The sequence below is a fragment of the Parasteatoda tepidariorum genome, chromosome 1 (genome assembly GCF_043381705.1).
Source record: "Parasteatoda tepidariorum isolate YZ-2023 chromosome 1, CAS_Ptep_4.0, whole genome shotgun sequence".
Lineage (NCBI taxonomy): Eukaryota > Metazoa > Arthropoda > Arachnida > Araneae > Theridiidae > Parasteatoda > Parasteatoda tepidariorum.
The window spans coordinates 35,401,406-35,426,317 of record NC_092204.1 but is presented as its reverse complement, the minus strand read 5'-3'; the positions used below and the strand labels follow the sequence as shown (position 1 = coordinate 35,426,317).

Genomic DNA, 24,912 nt, shown 5'->3' with positions numbered 1-24,912 from the left:
ATAAATACACACCTAAAAATTTCTGAGGGTGTAATTGCTTCATTTTATGTACGACCGCTGCATTTGCTTTAGTGATAGCATCTTTAATTTACTTCTCTTTATTGTGAAAGAATAATAGCAGTGAATGATATGTGTGAATGATGCATATTTTCTAATTGTTTTTATTTCATCTCCTCCAGAATTGAAATGAAAATATATGTTCAGAAATATATTTACGGTAGTTTATTAGCTATATGTGAAATACATTTTTAGGTAAATGTAAACATTTCAAGTTTTTAAAACGCTTTAATGCTTTAGAACATATGAAGGTTTCAAAATTTTGTAATTTTACCACTCTAGTATAATTTGAGATATCGCAAAAATTTTCAGCAGGATAATCTCTATTGTATTTAGTAAACACTTGTAAACTTCCTTTTGGTCGCTTAGTTCTTTTTATTTCTTTATTAACTGTAATCTAACTTCATCAAACATTATTTATGTTTCACTAGAACTTCAGAAAAGGCTACTGAAGATGGTTAGGAAACATCCCAGAGGATAATTCCATGGCAAGTTATCACAAGTTTGATCCTCTGCAGAGATCCACTGTGGTAGCTGAATGACCTGCACTTGAAGTCGACGGCTTTACGGTAGAACAGTTTAGCGAGGACCGATAACATGCACCCTCGGTCCATTCACAATTTGATAAAATCAGTTACCCCTCCCGGCTAACTGACCGCAGTCAGTGATGCTTTATTTCGGTGATGTACTGAGAACAGTGTTTTATACTATATGAGTTACGACTATATGATGTCACTGTGGGACTTAAAAATATAAAAAGGCGTATTTGTAAATATACAAATGCCTGAACATTGCTAAAAATCAGTAACTTATTAATTGTTGCGCTTAAGGAATTCTTCAGTATCCTGAAATGAAAGCGTGAATGTACCAAGTTCGAATATCTTTTCAAAATTAATGTTATCTATCTACTTTTATTTATTTAAATATTATTACGCATACATATATAGGCTTGTGTACTCATTACAAAGTTCGGCTTAAGTACTTGCCAACTCAAAGTACTAATAGGAGAAGATAGAGAAAGAAACCACAAAAATATATCCTGGGATACAATGGGATTCGAACCCGCTACTTCATCACTACAGTAGATGCATCTAATTTCTGTCATCTGTTCTTTAAAACTTGAGTATTTTCTCTTGATATTCAACTTGAAAGCTTATAAACAGTGCTTTGTGTGATGTTGCTAGTCCTCAATTATTAGTAAAGCTGAATCAAGTTCATGCCACCAGCAACTCTGAGCATATCAAGCGGATCCACGCAGAGGTCTCCTCTGAAAAGACCAAGGCAGTCGATGATATGTTCAGGTGTGGTCAGTCAGGCACTTCATTTAGAACATGTAGGTGTAACATTTACTCTGTATAAATGTATGGCAATAATAACTATAACTTTAAAACAAGATTTCCCGGTTAACTATTGCCAGATGGAAAAGCTTCCAAACGAATGGTTAAAATATCGTAAACTTTGGTTAAATTGCCAGTAGAGTTTAGCCAAATTTGTTTTTTTTTACGAGAAATGTTTTTACCATGCAAGTATTTCAATTGTGATAGAGTTATTTTCCCTCGTGCAATGCTAGTGATTATATCAAATTTTTAATGTTCAATTCCCAATTATTTAACGATGCACAGAAAAAACACATTTATTATACATTGTAAAAAAAATCGGACCAAATTGCGGTATAATGTACCGTCCTCATCCATTAAATCCATTCAGCACTACAATTTAATTTTATATTGAAATACTATATTGTAATAATGTTTACTGTAGTTATTATTTAAGTAGAGTGATTCAGTGATTTTATGAGAGTTATTACTTTAAAAATTTCAGCATGTCAAAATTTGTTTTCTGTAACATGTTCCTGTAAAAATGAGATTTTACGATAAAAAGTACCATTTTGCAGTAATTTAATCCAGAACTTCTTTACTGTGTACTTAACATGCTTCAATAACATATTTCTGTTATATTATTATTATAGAATTTTGTAGAACTCTAAATATTAGGATTGACTTTACACAGTATTGATTAAATATATTTTTTATACTGTTCTTATTTTATATTTATTAAGAAAATTCGTTTAAAGGATTGTGCCAGATTGTGATAAACCTAAACCAACATTATTCAATACAATATCAACATAGCTAGTAATTTTAACTAAATCTCAAGTTGTAAAAGCAGTATCATAAACGCTAGTTTTGAAATAAAGTTAAAGATATAGTCTAAACAAATACACGAACGATCCACTCTAAACGCATTATTTCTTCTCAAATGCTATCACAAACAGGAAAAGAGTCAAAATATTAAAATACTTTGACCATTATTGTATATAATGGACTAAAAAAAAAAGATATCAACCTGAACAACTTTTGTTCGAATACTCAATTATTTACAGAGCTTTAAACTTTTTTGTACAAGATTATAATTTTAATTTATCCAAAGATGCAAAAAAGAAAACAACTATAGTTTTTTATTAGTAAATTTAAGAAGGATTGAAATTTTGAATTGTAAGGTATACAAGTTTTACATCATTTTAAACTATAATTTTGAAAAAAGAAATACTAAATTTGGTTAAGAATTTAGGAAAATACAACATTAAAATATCACATTATTGAAATTGTGTAACTCAGAAACTATTCAACCAATTTCACTGTATGTATTTTGTATATTATCGTTTTAAGAAATTAATGTTACGTAGTTTTTAGCAAATGAAAATATTCGCTTTTAAGATTCTATAATTTTTTGGACTCTTATTTTACTATTTGTTTTTAAACCTTCGGAATTGAAGCTAAATACTCAGGAAATGAAATTTAAGTTAAGGACACAAACATTAGACAGATCTCCAGCTGAAACTATCAATACCACATTTTTCATATTGCGCATACCCTCATAGTTTGATGGTAAAATATTTAAAATGTTCATTTATTCAGAGAAAGTACGTTATTGTTTTGTCTTTAACGTAAGTAATATTTAGAACTAATTTTTTAGAATGTATGAGATTACGCTTTCAAACCACTTATTTTTCCACTTGCACTTTTGTAGTGAAAATCCAGTCATTAGTACAAAGGTTATTTAAGCTGATCTAGTTTTCTTATCATGTTTTCAATTATTTATTACATCATACGTCACTATTCTATTTTTAAACTGAAGTTAAATTTATTTAACCTTTGTGAATTCATTTGTTTTATTTTATTTTTATTTACTGCAAATTTTAAAAAAAATCTACTATTTTCTTGAAAAAATACTGCAGTTTTTACTAAATCATCAATACAATTAGTAACTAAATATAAAAGCTTAAGAATGTTTTCATTAATCTTTCACCTTTCAAATCTAAAGTAAAGTAAAATTCCTTTTACTTATAAATAATTGGTAAAATCAGGGCTATAAATCTTTTTTAACACACTATAAGATCTAAATATTGATTTATATTTTTGTTTAACTGTTTAATCTTCACTCATTAAATAAAAACAATACTTTAAATAATTTTTTCCCTCACTTCTCATAAATAACTATATTAAAATTTCCGAAATTAAAATTAAAAGAAATCGTTCAAAGTGGAAATTCTGAGTTAGTATGAGACAAAGTAATTAAAATTGATTAATTCGTCAAAAAGGAACAGTGAGTTTGTACTTTCCTTTTAAATTCAAACTGAAACTTTGTAAAATTCATTTCATTGTTACAAATGTTTTGCCATTCTGTTAATATTCTCATTATCGAAATATAACAAACACATTCCGTAATTTGATAGACACAATTTGGATTCATAAAATAATAAACTAGAAAAAAATAATTGTCACCCGTAAGTATAAGAAAAAGCGTTTTTTTTATTATTAATATTTAGATTTGTGAATCTTAATTTTTTTATTTAAATTAGTAAAAAGCAAAGCATCCTAAATCTAAAAGTTGTTTGTATTGGCAATTAAACTATTTTTTCTCTTAAATATAGTGAAAGGCAAATTTGGATTAATATTAATTTTTACAGGTTAGATTTTTTTCTTCAAAATTTTGACTTGCTTATTAACCTGGTTGACAATATTCCCAAAGGGTGCTTATCTTTCTTCCTCTCTAGAGGCATAACACCTTAAGAGGTTTCTCAAATTAACTTACATATTTAAGACTCTTAAAGAGATTAATATGACATTATTTTAAATTATGGGAAAATATCATTTTTGTACCTTCTTATAAAATAATTGTAAATTTCTTTAAAGCTATTCCGACTAAATTGATTCTCTGTTATTTCAACCCATTTTGTTGCAGCAAGTAATGGTTAGTTAGAAAACAGATTTTGTAGCTTTTCATCCCTTTAAAATTCTCAGACATATTTTGTAACTAATTCTGAAGCTTGATTGGAAGAAAGAGTTGGTTTTAGAAATAAAACGCTCAAGCTAATTATGCCTCTACTTAGTTTCCTTTTAATTACAAATCTACCAACAATCAAAGGCTCCATATTTATTAATTATACTATAAAAATACAAATATCTTGCTTTTTCTACTTTAGTTAAATGACAAATTCTTATAGTATTAATGTAATGCATTTGACTCCATTACAAAAATGTAAGTTTTTTCAATATATAACAGCATACGTATATTTAAACTGTTTTATTTTAGCTAACTGTTTGATTGACACCTAAGTAAATCTTTGCATATTTTGGAAATACGCTTAAATAAAAATGAAGACATTAAGCATTTTAATGCATATATTACTTTAATGTCATTTTAAAATAATGTACAATATTGAAAAAGATATTGAACTATTCATGAAGACATTGATTAATTGTTCCTGAATGAACCTCTCTGTCCAACTCAGTTGTAAACATGGAACTTGGAAGCAAATTTTCTTTTCTCTAGTTATACCCTGTAATGAAAATTTTAAGTTTAATTCTAATGAAGAGAAAAAAAATCTAAAAATGATTTTTTTTTTTGCATATATTTTATCTTTTTCTTTTAAAAAATGTTTTCATTAGTGTAGAAAAACAACCAACGATTTCCTAAATATGAAAAATGTCGGCTTCTGTTGGTCAACAGGCTTTGTTACTCTGAGGAAGACAAAAACTTTATTTTTACTCGAAAATGATAAATATGCAAGAATAAATATAAAAAAATTTCTTAAAAAGAAAGCCTGCTGAAGGAATAATGATTCTTTTTGTTCCCTAGAGCCTAAATAAAAATTTGTATCACTGCTGTTATGTCAAATTAAATATGGTAATGTTTAATTTAAAGTTACATATGGTAATAGCTATTCTAATTAAAATTACATATGGTAATAGCTATTTTAATTAAAATTACATATGGTAATAATTATGTTAATTGGAATTTTATACAGTAATAAGTAAAGTTACCATTGTTATGTTTGAGAATATCTGAAAATAGTTACGATGGAGATGAAAATACTGAAAATAGTTACGGAGCAATACGTATAGGAGCTCGTTGCATTGGAAGAAATTCTAAAGCTGTTCGTGAGAGAATATATGTAATATGTTACTTGTCCATCAATTTAATTACTTTTTGGAGAAGCATTTAAACATTTAAATACGTGAAATTGTCAGTAAAAAGGCAGCAAAAGTAATAAGGTACATTAAAGGGTTTTGCTGCACTTCTATCTGTTTACTAATGAGTTTTATTTTCGCTGCTACACAGAGGGGAAAATATAGTCTAAATTAAGAGAATGTGGTAAAAATCACCGTATTTCTGACTGTATGGGAACATAAAAATCTCGGTAGTATTTTTACTGAAGTGCTTTGGTAATAACTTTGGTATAATTAATATTGAAATGTGGTTTTATAATATGTTACAAATTTTGGTAAATATTTTAAAATTTTCTACTTTTGTCATGATACATTAGAGCATTGCATTAAAATCAGTTATTCAGTTAAATTTACTTTCAAGTTTTGTATTTTTTACAAAATGTGAGGTAATAAGAACTATAATTTTGAAAACTAGAATTTCCATAAAGCGTAACCGTGTGAGCGGAAGAATTGCTATATGAATGGTTTGAATATCGTTTAGTTGACCAAAATTATAGTTTTGCTTTACCAGAAATGTCATCACCATGCAACACAGTTATTTACCAGATTTTTTTCTCCGTGTAATAGTAGTCAAATAGGGCAATAACCTTAAAAATATTTATTTTTTTAAAAATAAACTATTTTTATAGAGCTAAATATTTTTGATCGAAGCATTGCATGCCTTATTTCAAAACATAAATTCACAAACAAAACAAATTCATAACTAAAACATTCAACATTCAATGATAGTATTTGTTTCAGTATTTAGAAAAAAATAAAATTGGATTAATTCAGTGATAATCTGTAAGAATTGAATTAATTTTGTGAAATGATTTTTTCTTTGTCTGTTTGAATTGTAAATACAAATTGTTTTTGGTCTACTCAAATCTCCAATCCAAATTAATATGTCATCGTCATAACGTTGCTTAATTATTAAGCTTATCTTAATAAAAGTAATTTCTCATAGTCGCATATTTTAAACTAATTTATATTTTAGTATATTTATTTAACTTCCTAAGCAGATTCTCCATGAGCATCATTATTCGGTTAATTATATAATCTAAAGCTAAATTTGTATAAAATTACATAAAATATTTTATTTAAAAAAATTATGAAGAAACAATCCTTATTGTATTTATTTTATAAAATATATTAAAAGAACATTGTTTAAAAAAAAATATGTCTGAGAAATGTGCCATAATTTACAAATACTGATAATAAAAGTAATTACTGAGAATAAAACTGTGTCATAAATTAAGTTAATAATTAGTGAAGTCAACAACCAGTTTTTATTCGTAGCTTTTGTGCAATTTTTTATTGTAAAAATAAGCATATTTTTAAAAAAAATACATTAATTTTTTTACTAGTGGTACACAGTGTTTCGAAAAATTTAGGAAGGGAACACGAAAGTCATAAGCTTGAGAAACACTGGCTTAAAACAAAGAACCAGGTAAGATCTATTTTTATGAATCACTGAAACTAATATACAATGGTTATAATAATATGGCATCAAAATAATACTGTTTCATCAATATGTATATGTTTAATCTAACAAAATTGTGTTTGGTTTCACTTTGATCTTAACATAACTAAACCACTTTAGTTTTCAGTATGCTTGCATGATTTTTATTTTCAAATCAGGCCGTGGTAAATAAAATAAGACAGAGAATTAGTCTCGCTTTCTAATAAATCAATAATAAAATAGTTCAGTTTAGGTTAGTTTTTTATTACTATATTAAACAAAACACTGTTCTTTGAAGTTCATACCTTCATATAGAGATGAACTGTACTTTACGTGATAATCCTCATAGCCAACTCATGATAGTCAAAATTATAGTAATTTTCTCAATCAAGTAATTTTCGCCGATGCATATCCCCTTCAAGTGACAGTAAGACAGTTATTTCCATAGTATTGGTCTTAAGACTGATTAGTATTGATGCAGTTTTAATAATCACCAAATGCTTACTGAGCAAAATAGTATCCTTTTTCCATAATTTTGTTCTTGAATTTATAACTAGCGTTTTGTTTAATTTCAATTACCATAGGTTTTAAAGTATTTACTTTAATAGAAACACGCTTTAAAAAATTATTATGCATAAAATTAACGCATGTCATCACATAACTTTAAAATTGTAATTGAAATAAAAAAATATTATTCAGATGACGTAGTCCCCGTATCCTACCACGTTAATGTTTAATGAATTTATTCAACACAGCGAGCAAAAAAAATTGAATATTAAAGTACGAGATATACAATTTTTATTTTATGAATTATTGCTATAAATCTAACAAATATTGCTGATCTTATATTTAAAATACTTGGAAAATAGAATCGTCTATAGTTTAAATCAAAACAATGGATAACGCGTAATTAATCGGAAAATTCCACTTCGTTTTTGGATTATCGCGATTGAATGGTTTGTCATAGAAAGTTTAAATACAACAGTAGACTTTCTCATGCTCGACTTATTTGTATGCCAACCTTCGTTCCTTTTAATTAGATGGTTCAGGTGCCTATATAGACGCACAGACATACATACAAACATACATTTTTATGTATATACATTACCAGGAGTGTGAGAAAGGTCAAGGATAGGGAAAGGACTACCAGGAGACTCTATAAAAAAGAAATGGTTAATTATTATTGAAACACAAACTACGTAGATTAAATTTTACATTTAATAAATGTTTTTTTATATTGTTTTGAATTTTTTCCTATTTCTTTTATTTTAATAGTTAAAAATTACCATAGATCATCAAAATTTTATTGTAATGATTTAAAATTAAAATTTAACACATTATTATTTGTTAAATTATTATTTTAATAAAAGTAACTTAAAAAAGATATTTTTTTATCTAAATATTTTGAGGATATTGAATAAACATTTTTTTTAACTAAAAAGGCTAACATAATGATAATGTTAAACTCATTTTCAAGGCTTTTTCATACAGGGGTTCATGTAAAGTTATCTCGTACGCATTATTTATTTAAGAAAGGGATTATAGTTTATTGTAAAATAAACATAATTTCAAACTCGAAATGAATTTTATAAATTATACGGTCCCCTAAAAAAATTAAAGATAAGTTTTAAATTTGTTTATATTTTATTATAGTAGACTGGAAACTAATAAGAATTTTAGCAGAAATTAATAAGATTCTATTAGAAACAAAGACATTTATGAAACATAAGTTAGAGCATAATTACTGCAGATACTTTCTTAAGCTTTCAATATTTGATAAGACATTAATAACTTTTAAACTTATACAGTATATATTAATATACATCTAATTAAATATTGCAAAAAATTAATCTGTAAAGAAATGTATTTCATTGGACATGTAAAAGGATCTAGTGGAATAAAATGAGTACAATGTTAATGTAGAAATGGATAACTTAGTAATGGATAGTGTGATAATGGACAAATGGGTAATATGGCAATGAAATAATGGGTAACAAAGTAAAGGATAAATTGGTTAAAATATAAAAAGGCGTAATAAAGAAAGGAATAAATGATAATACATTTTGAAATTTTCTGTAATACTAATTTTTTATAATTATTTGTTTAAATTTTTTATAATATTTTTTTATAGTAAGATTATAATTTGTGTTTTTAGTTGTGATTATAAATTTGTACTTTAATATAAAAGGTTAATTTTCGATCAGTTCAGAAACAAAATCGAATTGTGTTTAGAGACTTTTCAAAAACCGATATCCTGTAAAAATTATCGTGATTTCTTACAAACTCTGAGCCAAAAGATCCTTTAAGGAATGATTTTAGAAACCCAAAAGAAGTTCCAATATTTTTCACTTTTTGATAAAGTCTGTAGGTTGAAGAAAAAAGGGACAATACTTAAACCTAATGTTTTATTGTAGAAATTATCGATACTAATGTGAAGAGAGCATATTTTCTGCCCATATAAATTTTTAATTGTTTATATATTATAGATAATTGCTGTAAATTTTGCTAATTGTTTCGAAGGATCTATAAAAATTAAATAATAAAAATTTTACAGCATACTATCACAATTTATGCAAATAACAGGGATATATTTCATATTACAGACTTTTTGTATGAAAAGAACACTAACATTAAAACAAGTGGAACTCTTGCTATGTTGCTCGTATCTTTACTCTTTTTGTACGATACTATTAATGATTGTTTTATCTCACTTACAAAATGAGTGTAAAAATATTATCTATAAAAATATTTGTTTCGGAACTTATATTGCATTAAAATTCATAAAATCTCCTCTACAAAAAATATACTAACCAGTAGTAGTCTTTTCTAAAATTTAAGAATAGATTATATTGAATATGCTCACAATTAAACAAAATACTCTTAACATTATATTGATTAATTAAAGAGGAATCTATTTATAGAGGAATCTATTTATAGAAGTATTTGATCAGTGAAAGCTATTTTTTAATTTTTTTGTTGTTGAATAATTTAAAAACGACATTTCAAAAGATAATCAGTAAGAAGAAGGTTAAAGAAAAGCCGAGAAAGGAATCATCATTGAAATTAATAATATTAAGGACTTGCGAAATTTCCTAAATTTTAGATGGAAATTTTGAAGTTTTTAATCAGTTTAAAAAATATTTAAATAAACCTAAAGTCGTGAATATAAACAAACTATTCAGTTCTTATTCTTTTTAAAAAATCAAGATGTTATGAATCTTTTTAACTAAATCAAATACTTAAAACAATTCAATAGATTATCGATAGAAAGTGAAACAGAAATCTCTGTATATTTGAATTTTATGGTCTGAATCTGTTTTATTATTTCTTTGGCTAAACATTTAAAAACAAAATTTCAAAACGGAATCTTGAAAAAAAAGTTAAAGAAGAAAAGAAGCTTAGAAAAGATTCCTCATTTAAACTAATATTAACCCGGGGTAGTGTAATTTTCTGAGTTTTAAGATAAAAAATTTAAAAGCTTGAATAATTTAAAAAAATCAATATCATTCATGAGAAACTAAAGCTGTATTAATAAACACTTTTTTTAATAAAAATATTAAGATTCTCGATAAATGAAAAAAATTACTCAAATTAATTCAATTTATTATTGAAAAAAATTGAAAGAGATGCCTTTGTATATAAGAATATAATGGTTTGAAACTATTCTCAGAAGTTTAAATATTTAAACTCAAAATTTTAAAATAATATTTAAATATGAAAAGTTTAAAAAAAAGAAATAATATAGGAGACAAATCATCAGTGAAATTAATGCCTACCAAAGGTTGTAGATCAATATATTAAGGTTTTACTTAAATAATTATAATATTTAAATTAGTTATTTAAAGAGATTAAAAGAGGAATCTCTTATATATAAAAAAAAACTTTATGGTTTGAAACTTCAACCATGATGTTTGGAACAACATCCATGATGAAATTACAACCATTCAAAGTTTTCAAACATGAAAGTTTGGAAGCATCAAAAAATAAAATTTAAAAAGAATATAAATAAAAGATGATTAAAGTAAAATTAATACTAACCAAGAGTAGTAGACTTTTCTAAAAATTGAAAATTTACGATAGTTAATAATTAAGAAAAATAAACTAAAATATTGAAAAACAAAATTTCGAAAAAATTAGAATAGAAGAATTAAAGAAGCTAGGTAATGAATCATCATAATATTTGATACTAACCAGGGGTGGTAGACTCTTCTGAAATTTTAAATTGGAAATTCAAGATGGTAAATAATTCATAAAAAATATTTACATCATTGAAAAACAAAATTTCAAGTGAATATAAATAATTAAAGGAAGTCAAGAAGTTGAATTCCATGCCAACTGAAACCAGTAGTGAATTTTTAAAGTTTAAGCAATATCCTTATCTTTTGGTATCATTTTAAAGGACATTTGTTGTCATTTATGAACTTAAAAGTTATTTTTTAAAGTTATGCATCATTATAGTAAAATTTATTATAAATAGAGAGGATATATGATTTTGACTTATTCTCCCAAAAAAAACTGTCTATTTTAAAAAAGAATAAGTAATGGAAAATATTACGATTTTACGTATTATTGTGTAAAATAAATTGTTCCTGGTCTATTATAAAGTGATTACCATTAAAAAAAAATTCTTATCGTTTAAAACAAAAATTATCTCAAATATAGATTTGTTCCCTCTGTTACAGTTATTCTTTTAAGTTCATTCTATTTATAAAACAAAACACCTTTTAACTTAATGTTTGGTTTTTACAACAAAGTCCTTTAGTACAATTATGTTATGTTATATGTTTGAGGAAAAGAAATTAAAAATTTTAAATTTTCTCATGTAACAGAGGGGACGTAACAGAGAGGAGAAAACTAAATGTCCCCTTAATTACACAAAATTGATTGGTTGATAATTAAAAAAAACTGTTGGAATGTATACAAGTGCTAATGCATTATGATTCAGCTATATTAAACCATTTCCTCTACTCTTAGGGCACACTTTTATACAAAGATGTGCAATTTTTATTTGATAGAGTGCTTAGTTTATAGTTAAAAGTTTTTTAAATGAGTAATCAGTATGGGGAAGACCGCTGCAGAAAAAATTTAAGAATATGGAAATAGAATGTTCTATATTCTCTCAGATCAATAAAGATATTTGTGAGAAGAAAGATAAAGAATATGAAACGAAAATTTATGATAACAGAAGTATTTTGAAGAAAGAAACCTTAAAAGAAAAATAGATAAATTGTGCAAAAATGAAAGTAAAAAGGAAAAGGCACTAATACATGCAATGTAAATTGAGGATGGATATTCCCGTTATAATATTCCTTAGACATTGAGGAAAGCTATTAAAAAATCTAGCCGTGCAGTACCTGTACCTCCAAGAAAACGTTGTACTATTCTCCACATACTCTTTAACCTTACTACCGAAACAAAAAAAAAATGCCTAGTAGCAAAGATTTTTATGAAACAAAAAAGACTTGTGATAAAATTCTACTCATCTGATAAGCTTTATTAAAAGATTTCTGTTTGAGCTGAGTGCATGATTGTCAGAGAAAATGGACAGAAAGTCCTCAAAGCCAAATGTGCATCTTGATGGAAGCATATCAATTATCAAAGCAGATGCATCCAAGCATAAAAATTGGCAAATACAAGTTTGTTGTGCTACGACCTATCCATATTTATGTGTAGCCATATTTATGTGCTATTCGCGAAAAAGTGAATTTAATATTAAAATCACAATTGTTTGCCATAATTACATAGAATTACTAAATATAACGACTGGCGACAATCGCTCAATTACTTTTTATTTTACAACCGTCGTTGAACAGGTGACCCAAATTTGAGTTTAAGGCTACGAATGTTCAACTCCGTACCCTTGCAACTATGAACCCCATCCAAATGACAAGGAGACTCCTCGATTAGTACCACGAGAGGTAATTGATTATTTTTTGGTAACTTGGAGAAATTTTTTACCCGGCATATTTAATGTGCTCCAGTCACCATTTAAGACACTGGGATTCTTTGATGCTGTAATAGATAGTTTTACTACTGGTAAAAGCTCTAGGATAAAAATTGGGCAGATAATTTTGTTGCCCAAATAACTGAAATTGAGAAACAAACAAACAATGCACTTGTTTTTTTAAACACGTTCTGGTAAAATAAGCATTTTCAAATATAACTACAAAGTTGTAGCACGGGTTTCAGTTATAGCAGTGCTGCCAACTCCAACTTTAAATAACCGAAGAATCACTTTTTACAGTGATATTTCCTTTTAACTTTTTTTCAAATTTGTATTTGTTCTTTGTTACATTCCATGTTCTCTCAGATACGATGCATTATTTGGAGTTTTAAAAAATTCATCTGCAATTTTAAAAATCTTATAATAATTTATTTTACCTTGAAATATGATAATTTTAAAAATATAAATCAGATAACTGTTTTGATGGTGAAAATCACAGAATTTAGCATAAATAACAGTGCAAGTCGAAAATGTGGGATTTGATTTGTTCCCTCTGTTACACGCTCTTATAACTTGCAATTTAATTATGAGGATTAAGAATTTCTGTGCAAGATTATTATTAATGTCACTATTATCATTATTTTTATTACTGTCATTATTATTGATATTTAATGGAAAAAAATTTATTGTGACAAATAATAACTAGAAAAAGACAGTGTATTACCAATCAAATTTTTTACAACATTGTTTCGGAACTTATATTACATTAAAATTCAAAATAACTCCTCTACAAAAAATATACTAACCAGTAGTAGTCTTTTCTAAAAATTAGGAAAAGATTATATTAAATATGCTCGCAATTAAACAAATTAAACTAACTATAAAAGCATTTGATTAGTGAAAGCTATTTTCGAATTTTTTTGGTGTTGAATAATATAAAAACGACATTTTATTAAATAATCAGCAATGAGAAGGTTAAAGAAAAGCTGCGAAAAGAATCATAATTGAAATTAATAATATTAAGGACTTGTGAACTTTCCTAAAATTTAGATGGAAAGTTAGAAATCCTAATCAGTTTAAAAATATTTAAATTAAACTAAAGTCGTAAATAAGAACAAACTAATCAGTTTTTTTTTTTTTAAATCAAGATGTTAAGGACCTTTCTAACTAATTCAAATACTCAGAACTATTCAATTGATTAACGAAAGAAAGTGAAACAGGAATCTCTGTATATTTAAATTTTATGGTTTGAAACTATTCTCTGGAGTTTAAATATTTAAACGCAAACTTTTAAAAGAATATCCAAAAATGGAAGGTCAAAAGAAAAATAATAATATAGGAGACAAATCATCAATGAAATTAATACCAACCAAGGGTTGTAGATCAATATATTAAGGTTTTACCCAAATAAATATATAACTTTTTAAACATTTTAAAGAGGAATCTCCTTTATATAAAAAAAACTTTAAGGCTTGAAACTACTACCATGATGTTTGGAACTACAACCAAGATGAAATTACAACCATTCAATGTTTTCAAGCATGAAAGTTTTTAAGCATTAAAAAATAAAATTTAAAAAGAATACAAATAAAATAAGATTAAAGTAAATTTAATGCTAACCAGGAGTTGTAGACTTTTCTAAAATTTTAAATTGAGAATTTAAGATCGCAAATAATTAAGAAAAATAAACTAAAACATTGAAAAGCAAAATTTCAAAAGAATATGAATAAAAGAAGTAAAGAAGTTATAGGTAATGAATTATCATTCAAATTGATACTAACCAGGAGTTGTGGACTTTTCTGAAATTTTAAATTGAAAATTTAAAATTGTAAACAATTCATGAAAATCAATTGAAATATTGAAAAACAAGATTTAAAGAAAGTCAATAATATATGGTTAATAAAAATAAAGAAGATTGGGAAAGAATCATCTTTGAAATTAATACTAACCAGGAGTTCTGGACTTTTTTGCAATTTCACATTAATAATTTAAGATCGCAAATAATTCATAAAAAACAATTGAAACATGGAAAAACGAAATTTTAAAAAAATCAAAGAATTATGATTAAGTGAAGTAAAACAGCAGGATGAAGCCTTGAAATTTATACTAACCGGGAGTTGTCGACTTTTCTGAAATTTTAAATTGAAAATTTAAGATGAAAAAAATTTATTGAAACATTGAAAAACAAAATTTAAAAGGAATGTCAGGAAAAGATGGTTAAGGGAAGTAAGGAGGCTCAGAGACTAAAAATCATTAAAATTGATACTGACCAGGAGTGGTAGACTTTTCTGAAATTTTAGATTAAAAATTTAGGATTTTAATTGGTTAAAAGTAATTACAATATTGAAAAGTGATATTTCAAAAGAATATAAATAAAAGATGAGTATAGGAAGTAAAGAAGCTGGGTGATGAATCATCATTAATATTGATACTAACCAGGGGTTGTAGACTTTTCTGAAATTTTAAATTGAAAATTTTAGTTGGTAAATAATTCATAAAAAAGAATTACAACATCGAAAAATAAAATTTCAAGAGAATATCAATAGTTAAAGGGAGTCAAGAAGTTAAAAATAGAATCATCATTAAAATTGATACTAACCAGGAGTTGTAGACTTTTCTGAAATTTTAAATTGAAAATATAAGTTAGTTTACAAAAATCAAATGAAACATTGAAAAACAAAATTTAAAAAGAATAATCAATAAAAGATAGTTAATGGAAGTAAGGAAGCTGAGTGATTAAAAATCATAAATATTGATACCAACCTGGAGTTGTAGACATTGGAAATTTAAATAAAAAATTTAGGATCATATTCAATTCATTAAAAATAATTACAATATTGAAAAATGAAATTTCAAAAGAATATAAATAAAAGATGAATATAGGAAGTAAAGAGGCTGGGTGATGAATCATCATTAAAATTGATTGATTGGTAGACTTTTCGGAAGTTTTAAATTGAAAATTCATGATGGTAAATAATTCATAAAAAATATTTACAACATTGAAAAACAAAATTTCAAATGAATATAAAGTTTAAGTTATAAAGTCTATATTTTAAAGTTTAAGCAAATATCCTTGTATTTGGTATCATTCAAAGGAAATTTGTTGTAATTTATGAATTTTGAAAGTTATTTTCTAGAGTTATGCATGATTATAGTAAAATTTATTCTAAATAGAGAGGATTTATGATTTTGACTTATTCTACCAACAAAAACTGTCTGTTTTAAAGGAGAATAAGATATTAAAATATTACGATTTTGCATATAGTTTGATTTATATTGTAAAATAAATTGTTCTTGTTTCTAATTATGATTACCGCTTTAAAAAAATTTCTTATTTTTTAAGACAAGAATTATCACAAATATATATTTGTCCCATCTGTTACAGTTATTCTTTTAAGTTTATTCCATTCATTACACAAAAACCCATATAACTTAATGTTTGGTTTTTACAATAATGTCCATTAGTATAATCATGTTATGTTATATTTTTGAAGAAAATTTTCTTTAATTTTCTCATATAAAAGAGGGGACGTCACAGAGAGGACAAAACTAAATGTCCCCTCAGTTACACAAAATTGAGGAATTGACCATTAAAAAGGACCTCTAGGAATGTAAACAAGTGCTATAGCATCCTGATTTAGTTAGTTTAAACCAGGTCTTCCACTATTAGAGCACACTTTTTACACAAAGCTGTGCAATTTTTTTCTTTTTGATAGTGCACTTATTTTATAGTCAAAAGTTTTTTAAATGAGTAATCAGTATGGGGAAAACCGCATCTGCAAAAATGAGAGAGTATAGAAATAGAATGTTCTATTTGTGAGAAGAAAAATAAAGAATATGAAACGAAAATTTATGATAACAGAAGTACTCTGAATAAAAAAACCTTAATAGAAAAACACATAATTTGCAAAAAAAATTAAGATACTGGAAAATAAAAAGACATTGATACAAGCAATAGAAATTGAGGAAGGATATTCTCTTTATAATATTCCTTAGGCATTGGGGAAAGCTTTTAAAAAGGCTAATCGTATGTTACCTGCATCTCCAAGAAAACATTGGACAGTTCCTCTCATACTCAGTAAGCTTAATACCAAAAAAATTACTAAATTTAACGACTTGAGGACAATCGCTCAATTGATTTTTTATTTTATAACCGTCATTGAACAACTGACCCAAATATGAGTTTACAGCTACCAATGTTCCTTGTTGCTTTGTAATTTTGAACCCAATCCAAAAGACAAGGAAACTCCTCGATCAGTGCTCCCAGAGGTTATTGATTTTTTTTTGGGGGGGGGACATGGAGAAATTTTTGACCCGGCATATTTAATGTACTCCAGTCTAGGATTCTTTTGATGTTATTATAGTTTTGATACTGGAAAAAGCACTAGAAAAAAATTGGGTTGTTAATTTTGTTGCCCAAATAACTGAAATTTAGAAACAAACAAACAATGCTCTTGTTTTTTTAAACACGGTCATTTTAAAAAAAACTACAAAGATGTAGCACGTTTTTCAATTATAGCAGTGTTGACAACTCCAACTTTAAGTAACCGAAGAGTCACTTTTAACAGTCATATTACCCTTTAGCTTTTTGTCAAATTTGCAAGACGCCCCCTCTGTTGCATTCCATGTCCTCTCTGATACGATGCATGATTTGGATTTTTAAAAAAATGTGTTTGCAATTTTAAAAATCTTATAATAATTTATTTTTCCTTGAAATGTGATAATTTTAAAAAAGAATTGAGATACCGTTTAGGATGGTCAATATCACAGAATTTAGCATAAATAACAGAGCATGTCAAAAATGAGGGATTTTATTTTTCCTATCTGTTACAAGTTCTTTTAATTAACTTGCAATTTAATTATGAGGCTCTTTTACTATTTTATGCCAATTAATTAAATATTGTCCCCTAAGGTATTATATTCTAGTAAAATTTTTGTTTATTTAATATATACATATATATATATAAGCTCACCGGACAAAAAATTAGTCACCCTAGTGTACAAGCACCGATGAATCCTTAGGTTTCGTTAGATGATGCAGTGGTCAAGTGATGTGCTCAACTGCATGCACACTGCTTCAACCTGATCATGAACAAATAGCTATAAGTGGGATATTTTTGTTTGAAGCGGAAATTATGTGTAAATATGGGTAAGAGTAAAGATGTGATAGAGTGGCAAAAAGGGGCAATTGTGTTTGGCCGTGCCAATGGTCATATGGTGAATGAAGTTGCTGGATNGAATAATTTAAAAACGACATTTCAAAAGATAATCAGTAATAAGCAGGCTAAAGAAAAGCTTAGAAATGAATCATCATTGAAATTAATAATATTAAGGACTTGCGAACTTTCCTAAATTTTAGATGGAAGCTTTGAAATCTTAATCAGTTTAAAAAATATTTAAATTAAACTAAAGTCGTGTATAACAAATAAGTTTTTTTTTAATATCAAGATGTTATGCATCTTTCTAACTAAATCAAATACTTAAAGCAATTCAATTAATTATCGAAAGAGAAGGAAACAGGAATCTCTAATTGTTAGAATTTTATGGTTTGAAACAGTTTTATTATTTTGTTGGATAAACATTTAAAAAAAATTTCAAAAAGGAATCTTGAAAAAAAATCAAAGAAAAAAAGGAAATTTAGAAAAGAACTCTCATTTAAACTGATATTAAGTCGGGGTAGTGCAGTTTTCTGAGTTTTAACATAAAAATTTAGAAAACTTGAATAATTTAAAAAAATCGATATCATTTATAAGAAATTAAAGTTGTATTGAAGAGCACTTTTTTAATAAAAATATTAAAGTCCTCGATAAATGAAAAATTACTCAAAATAATTAAATTGATTATTGAAAAAGATTGAAAGAGATATCATTGTATTCTAGAATATGAATATGAAAACTATTCACTTCCTTGAAACTATTCACTGGAGTTTAAATATTTAATCGCAAAATTTTAAAAGAATATCAAAAAATGGATGGTTAAAAAAAGAAATAATATAGGAGAGAATCATCATTGAAATTAATACCAACCAGGGGTTGTAGATCAATATATTAAGGTTTTAAACAAATAAATATAATATTTTAAACATTTCAATTAATTATTTAAAGAGATTGGAAGAGGAATCTCTTTTATATAAAAAGAACTTTATGGTTCGAAACTAAAACCATGATGTTGCGAAGTCGAACTTTGAATTTTATACTAATATTGAACTACGACTCACAAGAAGCAGATACAGGTTGTTTTAGACAAGAGCACATTTATTTACATAACGAGGACATTTTACATAGGAAGAAACATAGAAAGAATAACTATTTTTAGCCATCGTTTTTCCTTGTTAACTTATCGATTGTTTGTTCTATAATATTTTATATTACGTTGCCAATTTATTACAACTAAACTATTTCTTGCTTTCTTAAGAAATATTACTTATGTGAACCCGCAACACATGATGAAGTTACAACCATTCAAAGTTTCCAAACATAAAAGTTTGGAAACATTGAAAAATAAAATTTAAAAAGAATGTAAATAGAAGATGATTAAAGTAAAATTGATACTAACCAGGGGTGTTAGCCTTGTCTGAAATTTTTAATTTCAAATTCAAGATGGTAAATAATTTTAAAAAAAATTTTACAACATTAAAAAACAGAATTTCAAATGAATATCAATAGTTAAAGGAAGTCAAGAAGTTGAATTCCGTGCCAACTTAAGCCTTAAATATTATAATGGAGTAACGTTATAAATTCGGTTGCCATCTCATTATAAGCTTAAATGAGATGGGGTTTTTAGCAACAAGTATTTACATACAAAGGATTACCGGGTCCATAAAATTATGAAAATAGCTAGCAAAAGTAATAAATAAGTTGTATTTTAATAAGTTTTTCCTTGCCGCCACGCATTATATCTTTAAATAAATCTATTTACGAAACCTCAATAGCTTTTTTACTACGATCTTCCACTTCGTTAATGGTTTTTATTTGATTTCGTGTCGCAATTTTAAGATGATTGCGGACAAAAAGGAATTTATAGCTTTTTTTATTTTAATATGGATACCACTTTTTCTATATTTTTGAGCACCCTATGAATCTTGCACATTCTACAAACCTAAATTTTTATCCGATATTGCCCTCCATATTATCCGAATCTACACACTCAGGAAACACTGTTTTAGTTGTGGAGAAGAATATAGTACCACAACTATGACAGGATGAAATAAATAAGGTTCCTTAAATCATATCAATTCGATATTACCAAGAAATGGAAACTTTTTAGTTTAATTTAATATAATTTGTTTCATATTATTTTCTCGATATTATATTATGTAGTGCTCAAAATAGGCAGCATGAGAATTTTAAAATTGCAAAATCATTTCCTGAGCCTCTATTCTTAGTACTTTTATATAGATTATTAACAACTGCAATCGATCAGAGACTTCCCCTATGTCTATTATAATTTACATAATAAACTCTTACATAAAATATTGATAGTTCAACAAATCTAACATAAGTTGTTACATAAGTTATTCTAACATAAGTTATAGCACTTACCATTTGAAGCAGAAAAATCTCCTGAAAGAATGAGTGACGTTATTTTTTAAGAAATTTTATAAACATGTAAATTAGTAAAAAAATAAGAGGTTAACTTATTATACCAAACATTAAACTACAATCTTAATAAAAACATTCCAATAACATTAAATAAATTTACTTTTTGAAACAAAACACTCTTATATATACTTATGAATTTCTATTGTAATTTTTAAATACAACCACAATTATGCAGCTAAATATTTTATAACAATCGTTTAGATGATTGCTTTACATCCATCAATAAAAAATTTCACAGATAAAAGTCTTTATAAGGATTAATTGTAATAAAGTAAATATTTTTCTAAACGGGATTACTTATAAATATTTATAACTAATTCAATTTCTATTTGTGAGTCACGTTTCTAAATCAAATAAAAAATTATTTCAAAAACTAATTTTTGCAAAAATAATTAAAGAAAAATAGAGTACAATAAAATTTTACATTAATCTTATGTTAAAACAAAAATAAAAATTAGAAGAACTATTAAATTCAAACTATTCTTACCATTAATCATATTAAAAGGAGTAGCTGCTGCAAGATAAAAATCAAATAAGTTAAAAATAATCTGTTTCGACATTACACATTCCACATTTTGCATTTTAAACTATAATTAGTATACAAATGTTAAATAATATATTTAAATTTTTTTTGTCCCCTAGCGATTATAAGATACATTTTGTATTGCGTAACGTAGCTAAAATAGTAATTTTTAATTTTAGGACTCACACTACAATAAATTTTTGGAATGAGAAAGAAGGCTCAGCTCTGAAAGTCTTCTATTAAAAAATTCATTCTAAGACAAATAATACTTAATTAATTGCTGTAAACAGTACATATGATATGATGCTAATTCTATGTACATTCTAGAAAATTCATGAAAAAATATTCAAAAATACTTTGTTTGAAAGTTTACTCATCACAAAATTCAAGCAATTCTTAAAAAAACAATAACCTGTAAAAGGTAGGTATAGTTCGTTCACCAGGAGTTGAGACTTGGCTCCACCTCCTCGGACGCAGAGTTCATTTCAGCGCGGGAGTTAGAAGAGAAACATCTCCGTTGTTGAAATTGAGACAACCCTTAATTTGCGCCAAACACAAAAAGTGAATTCTTTTTCAGTCACTTACTTTGCTTTATCAACTGCTATTATACCTTTTGTTACACTAGCTAATTAAATATACATTAAATTTAAAAACTGCTGTTCTCCCAGCGAAATGTCTCATAAAGGACAAACTATTCACTCAAAAGAAAGAAATATCATAAAAAATGGCGCAAAATATCATCAAATTTATGAAATATTTATTGTTAAAAAAATGCACATAAAGTTTGCGAAATAAATATTTTTGCCAAACGATCGCCAAATAGCAAGATTGTTCAGGATTGCTCACAACCTTCCCCCAAAAATAGCGAAATAGTATCATCGCATACCACGTGATGCAGGCGGAGCCAAGTGCCAACTCCTGGTGAACGAGCTATAACTAGCGAATTATCTTTAATATTATGGGTTATATATGGTAATAAATCGGTATAAAAGAAACGAAATTTATCTTGAAATTATTTATAATTTTATTCTATTTTTTTTCTTGCAAAGTATTTAAAATTTTGCATCGGGTTAGATGTTATTTCACACTTGTTTTTTTTTTTAATCGTCACCTTTAAATGATTACAGTCATGAATATAACTATTTAACAATTGTTTATTTAACGAAATTGTATTCACAACATTAAGTCTCGTGAAAGCTAACCCCAATTTATGTAATTGTAAAAGTTAAGAATGGAATAATATCTATGCATTTTGCGATGAGTACGCTCGAAAAGTAAACACAAATTGTCAAAGTATTCTAAATGGTAAGTATTTCCTTTCCATGAGGAAATTAAATTTATGCTAAGATATTTAAAAAATGCGATTAAAAAATGATACTTACGTGGAAGCAAGGATTTAAGAATGTCTAAGTAAAGCAAGAATAATAATAAAAGCAGTAATTTAAACCATTGTTCAAATCCAAGTTTTCAAAATGAATAATTAACTTTAACAAAAATTAATTTTTTTATAAATTTTATGCAAAAATGGCCAAATTTAAATCCGTTAAAAAAAAGTGTTTCTTTATTAAAAAAAATAATTCGTAATTTAAATATCGCCTACACGCATTTATTACAATATTTAAAATCAACCTTTCGAATCATTAAGATTAAGAGATAGAATGCGAAGACCGAAGACAATATTCGAGTTCCGAAGTGTTAATAAGATGGTACAGATTTCAAAAAGTTCCGAAAGTTCCGAAGAAATGTAGGGAAAAGGAGAAAAGCTGTTTCTTAAACAATGAATTTAATCTTAAATAAAATATTGTAATTTTTTTCATTTTTGTAACGGAAAATATTTCTAGCAATGTGCATAATCTGTATTTTTACGAACTGTTTCACCAAAATGAAGATTTATTTGAGATATTCATGACTAATATTAAAAAAAAACGATTAATACAGTTTAGGCAAAACAGTCAAACAAATAAAGTGAATTTGTTTCGTAAACTAGGGCAAAACCAATTGCGAATACTCAGATAATATTTAGAAATGAAAACACTATACTTTCGGATCTAACATCAGTTCTTCCTCAGTGTCTAAGCATTAAAAAATGTTTGATGTTTAAATATTGAGGGAGGATCTTGTTTATAGAGCAGTAACTATAGGATGTACAGTTTTGTACTTCATTTGTACTTTATTCACTTCAGACGAAATGGAACAAAGAATACCTTAATTTTCCTTTTGACTTGCTCCTCAAATTTTAGAAATTTATAACTGAATTTTAATATGAATTGTATTTTTTGCTATAGAGTCAATTTTTCTTATATTATTGGTAGAATTATTTATAGTGTTAGGAAAAAGATTTATGTCGCATGGAAACTATAAATTAAATTATTAGTCCGAAAGTAGGCAGTTGAAAGGTTGGTTATATTTGAGCAAATTGAAGCATTACATATATATTTTGCATATGCATATTTACATATATATTTATATAGTAAAATTGTTTTTACGAAAAATATGTACATACCTTTCGCTGGGTTGAAGAAACCTGTTAAGATGATCATCTTAATTTAGCACCAATTACGATAGAAAACACTTACTTTGTATTTGTTGATTGATGTTACGAGAAAACATGATGTAAAATATGCAAAGATTTTTTAAAAGAAAAGAAGAAAAAATCATTAAAATAAAATGTTTTTAAAATTATGTAAATATCTAACAGAAATTTTAAAAAAAAGTAAAAAAGTTGGATAATGAAATAAGTCAAAGAAATAATCTCGTCGTTCGACTCACACAAAAATATCTGCAAAAAAAGAGTTCTTCCTAATATTGTATTAATATAGTCAAAAGAAAATACATCAATGCAGTGGTGTGAGAAGCACCAAAAAACTTGAAACGATAGTAGAACAAATTTAACAAAATAAAACATAACAAAAAAAAAAAAATACAAAATAAAATTTAGGAAAAATGCAGAAAAAATACAAATATAATTTATAAAGGGAATAGTGAATTCAAGTATTGATACTTACCGGTATCTTTAAAAAAATTATTTAAAATATTTTTGTGAAAAGTTTGCCAGATTGCTAAATGTGAAAATACAAACGCAAATAGAGGATGATGGGATCATTTTATGGCACGTTCTTACTGAAGTACGAAAGCGAGTTTGATTTTTTAGTTACCCTGTATTGAGAGGAAACTGGGTGTGTGTAAGTTAATATTATACAGGATATTTTAAAGTTTATAATAATTAAGGTAGAATTTTTTGTTAAAAATTTATATACAGAGGATTTTAGAGAAGTTATTAACGCCATTTCAAGTTTCTCAAATTTTTCATCTTCTACCTTAATTTTTTAATTCATTTTTTTTTAATTTACTTACTAAATATTAAAAGATTTTAAGCCCTGTATTCGTCCGAATTGCATTTGCACTCAATAAAAATATAATATAAGTTAACAAATAATTTTTGATAAATTTATTAATGATTATAACATACAATTATCTCAATGATTTTTATATAGTAGTAGATAATTACACTAGTCAGATATCCATTGTTTTTTATAAATTTTTTGAAGAATTCTACTATTGATTTTTTCGATAATAAAACATTAATACAAATTCCTTAAATTCAATTTATTTGATTAGAAATGATATACGATACTTAAATAAATGTTCTTAGAGACATTTTAATTCCATGTAATTAGCATATTTATATAAAATTTAAAATCATTTCCTTTATTGTATAAATTTAATATAAATATAGAAAGGATAAAAAGTTTTATTCACTGCGCGTACGCTGCAAATGCTGCAAATATATACATATATATATATATATATATATATATATATATATATATGTG

General features: G+C 26.0%; 1 protein-coding gene and 1 long non-coding RNA gene across 2 annotated transcripts in view; both read right to left on the bottom strand.

Annotated features, from left to right (window-relative positions):
- Positions 1-4,730: 4,730 nt before the first annotated feature.
- Positions 4,731-23,601, bottom strand: LOC122269301 (neurofilament medium polypeptide-like). Its single transcript, XM_071187133.1, has 15 exons — positions 23,583-23,601; positions 22,462-22,485; positions 21,044-21,070; positions 20,497-20,517; positions 15,555-15,572; positions 15,392-15,409; positions 15,226-15,243; positions 15,067-15,084; positions 14,737-14,754; positions 13,762-13,776; positions 11,203-11,220; positions 11,050-11,067; positions 9,823-9,837; positions 8,120-8,167; positions 4,731-4,900 (listed from the first exon to the last, which is right to left on the bottom strand). The coding sequence occupies exons 3-15, from the start codon at positions 21,051-21,053 to the stop codon at positions 4,890-4,892; spliced, it is 246 nt and encodes an 81-aa protein (XP_071043234.1). The 5' UTR covers positions 21,054-21,070; positions 22,462-22,485; positions 23,583-23,601; the 3' UTR covers positions 4,731-4,889.
- A 463-nt stretch (positions 23,602-24,064) lies between these two features.
- Positions 24,065-24,912, bottom strand: part of LOC139425156 (uncharacterized) — a 39,940-nt gene continuing 39,092 nt past the window's right edge. The window contains exon 6 of the long non-coding RNA XR_011636419.1: positions 24,065-24,090. This is a non-coding gene — a long non-coding RNA (uncharacterized lncRNA). The remainder of the gene's footprint in view (positions 24,091-24,912) is intronic.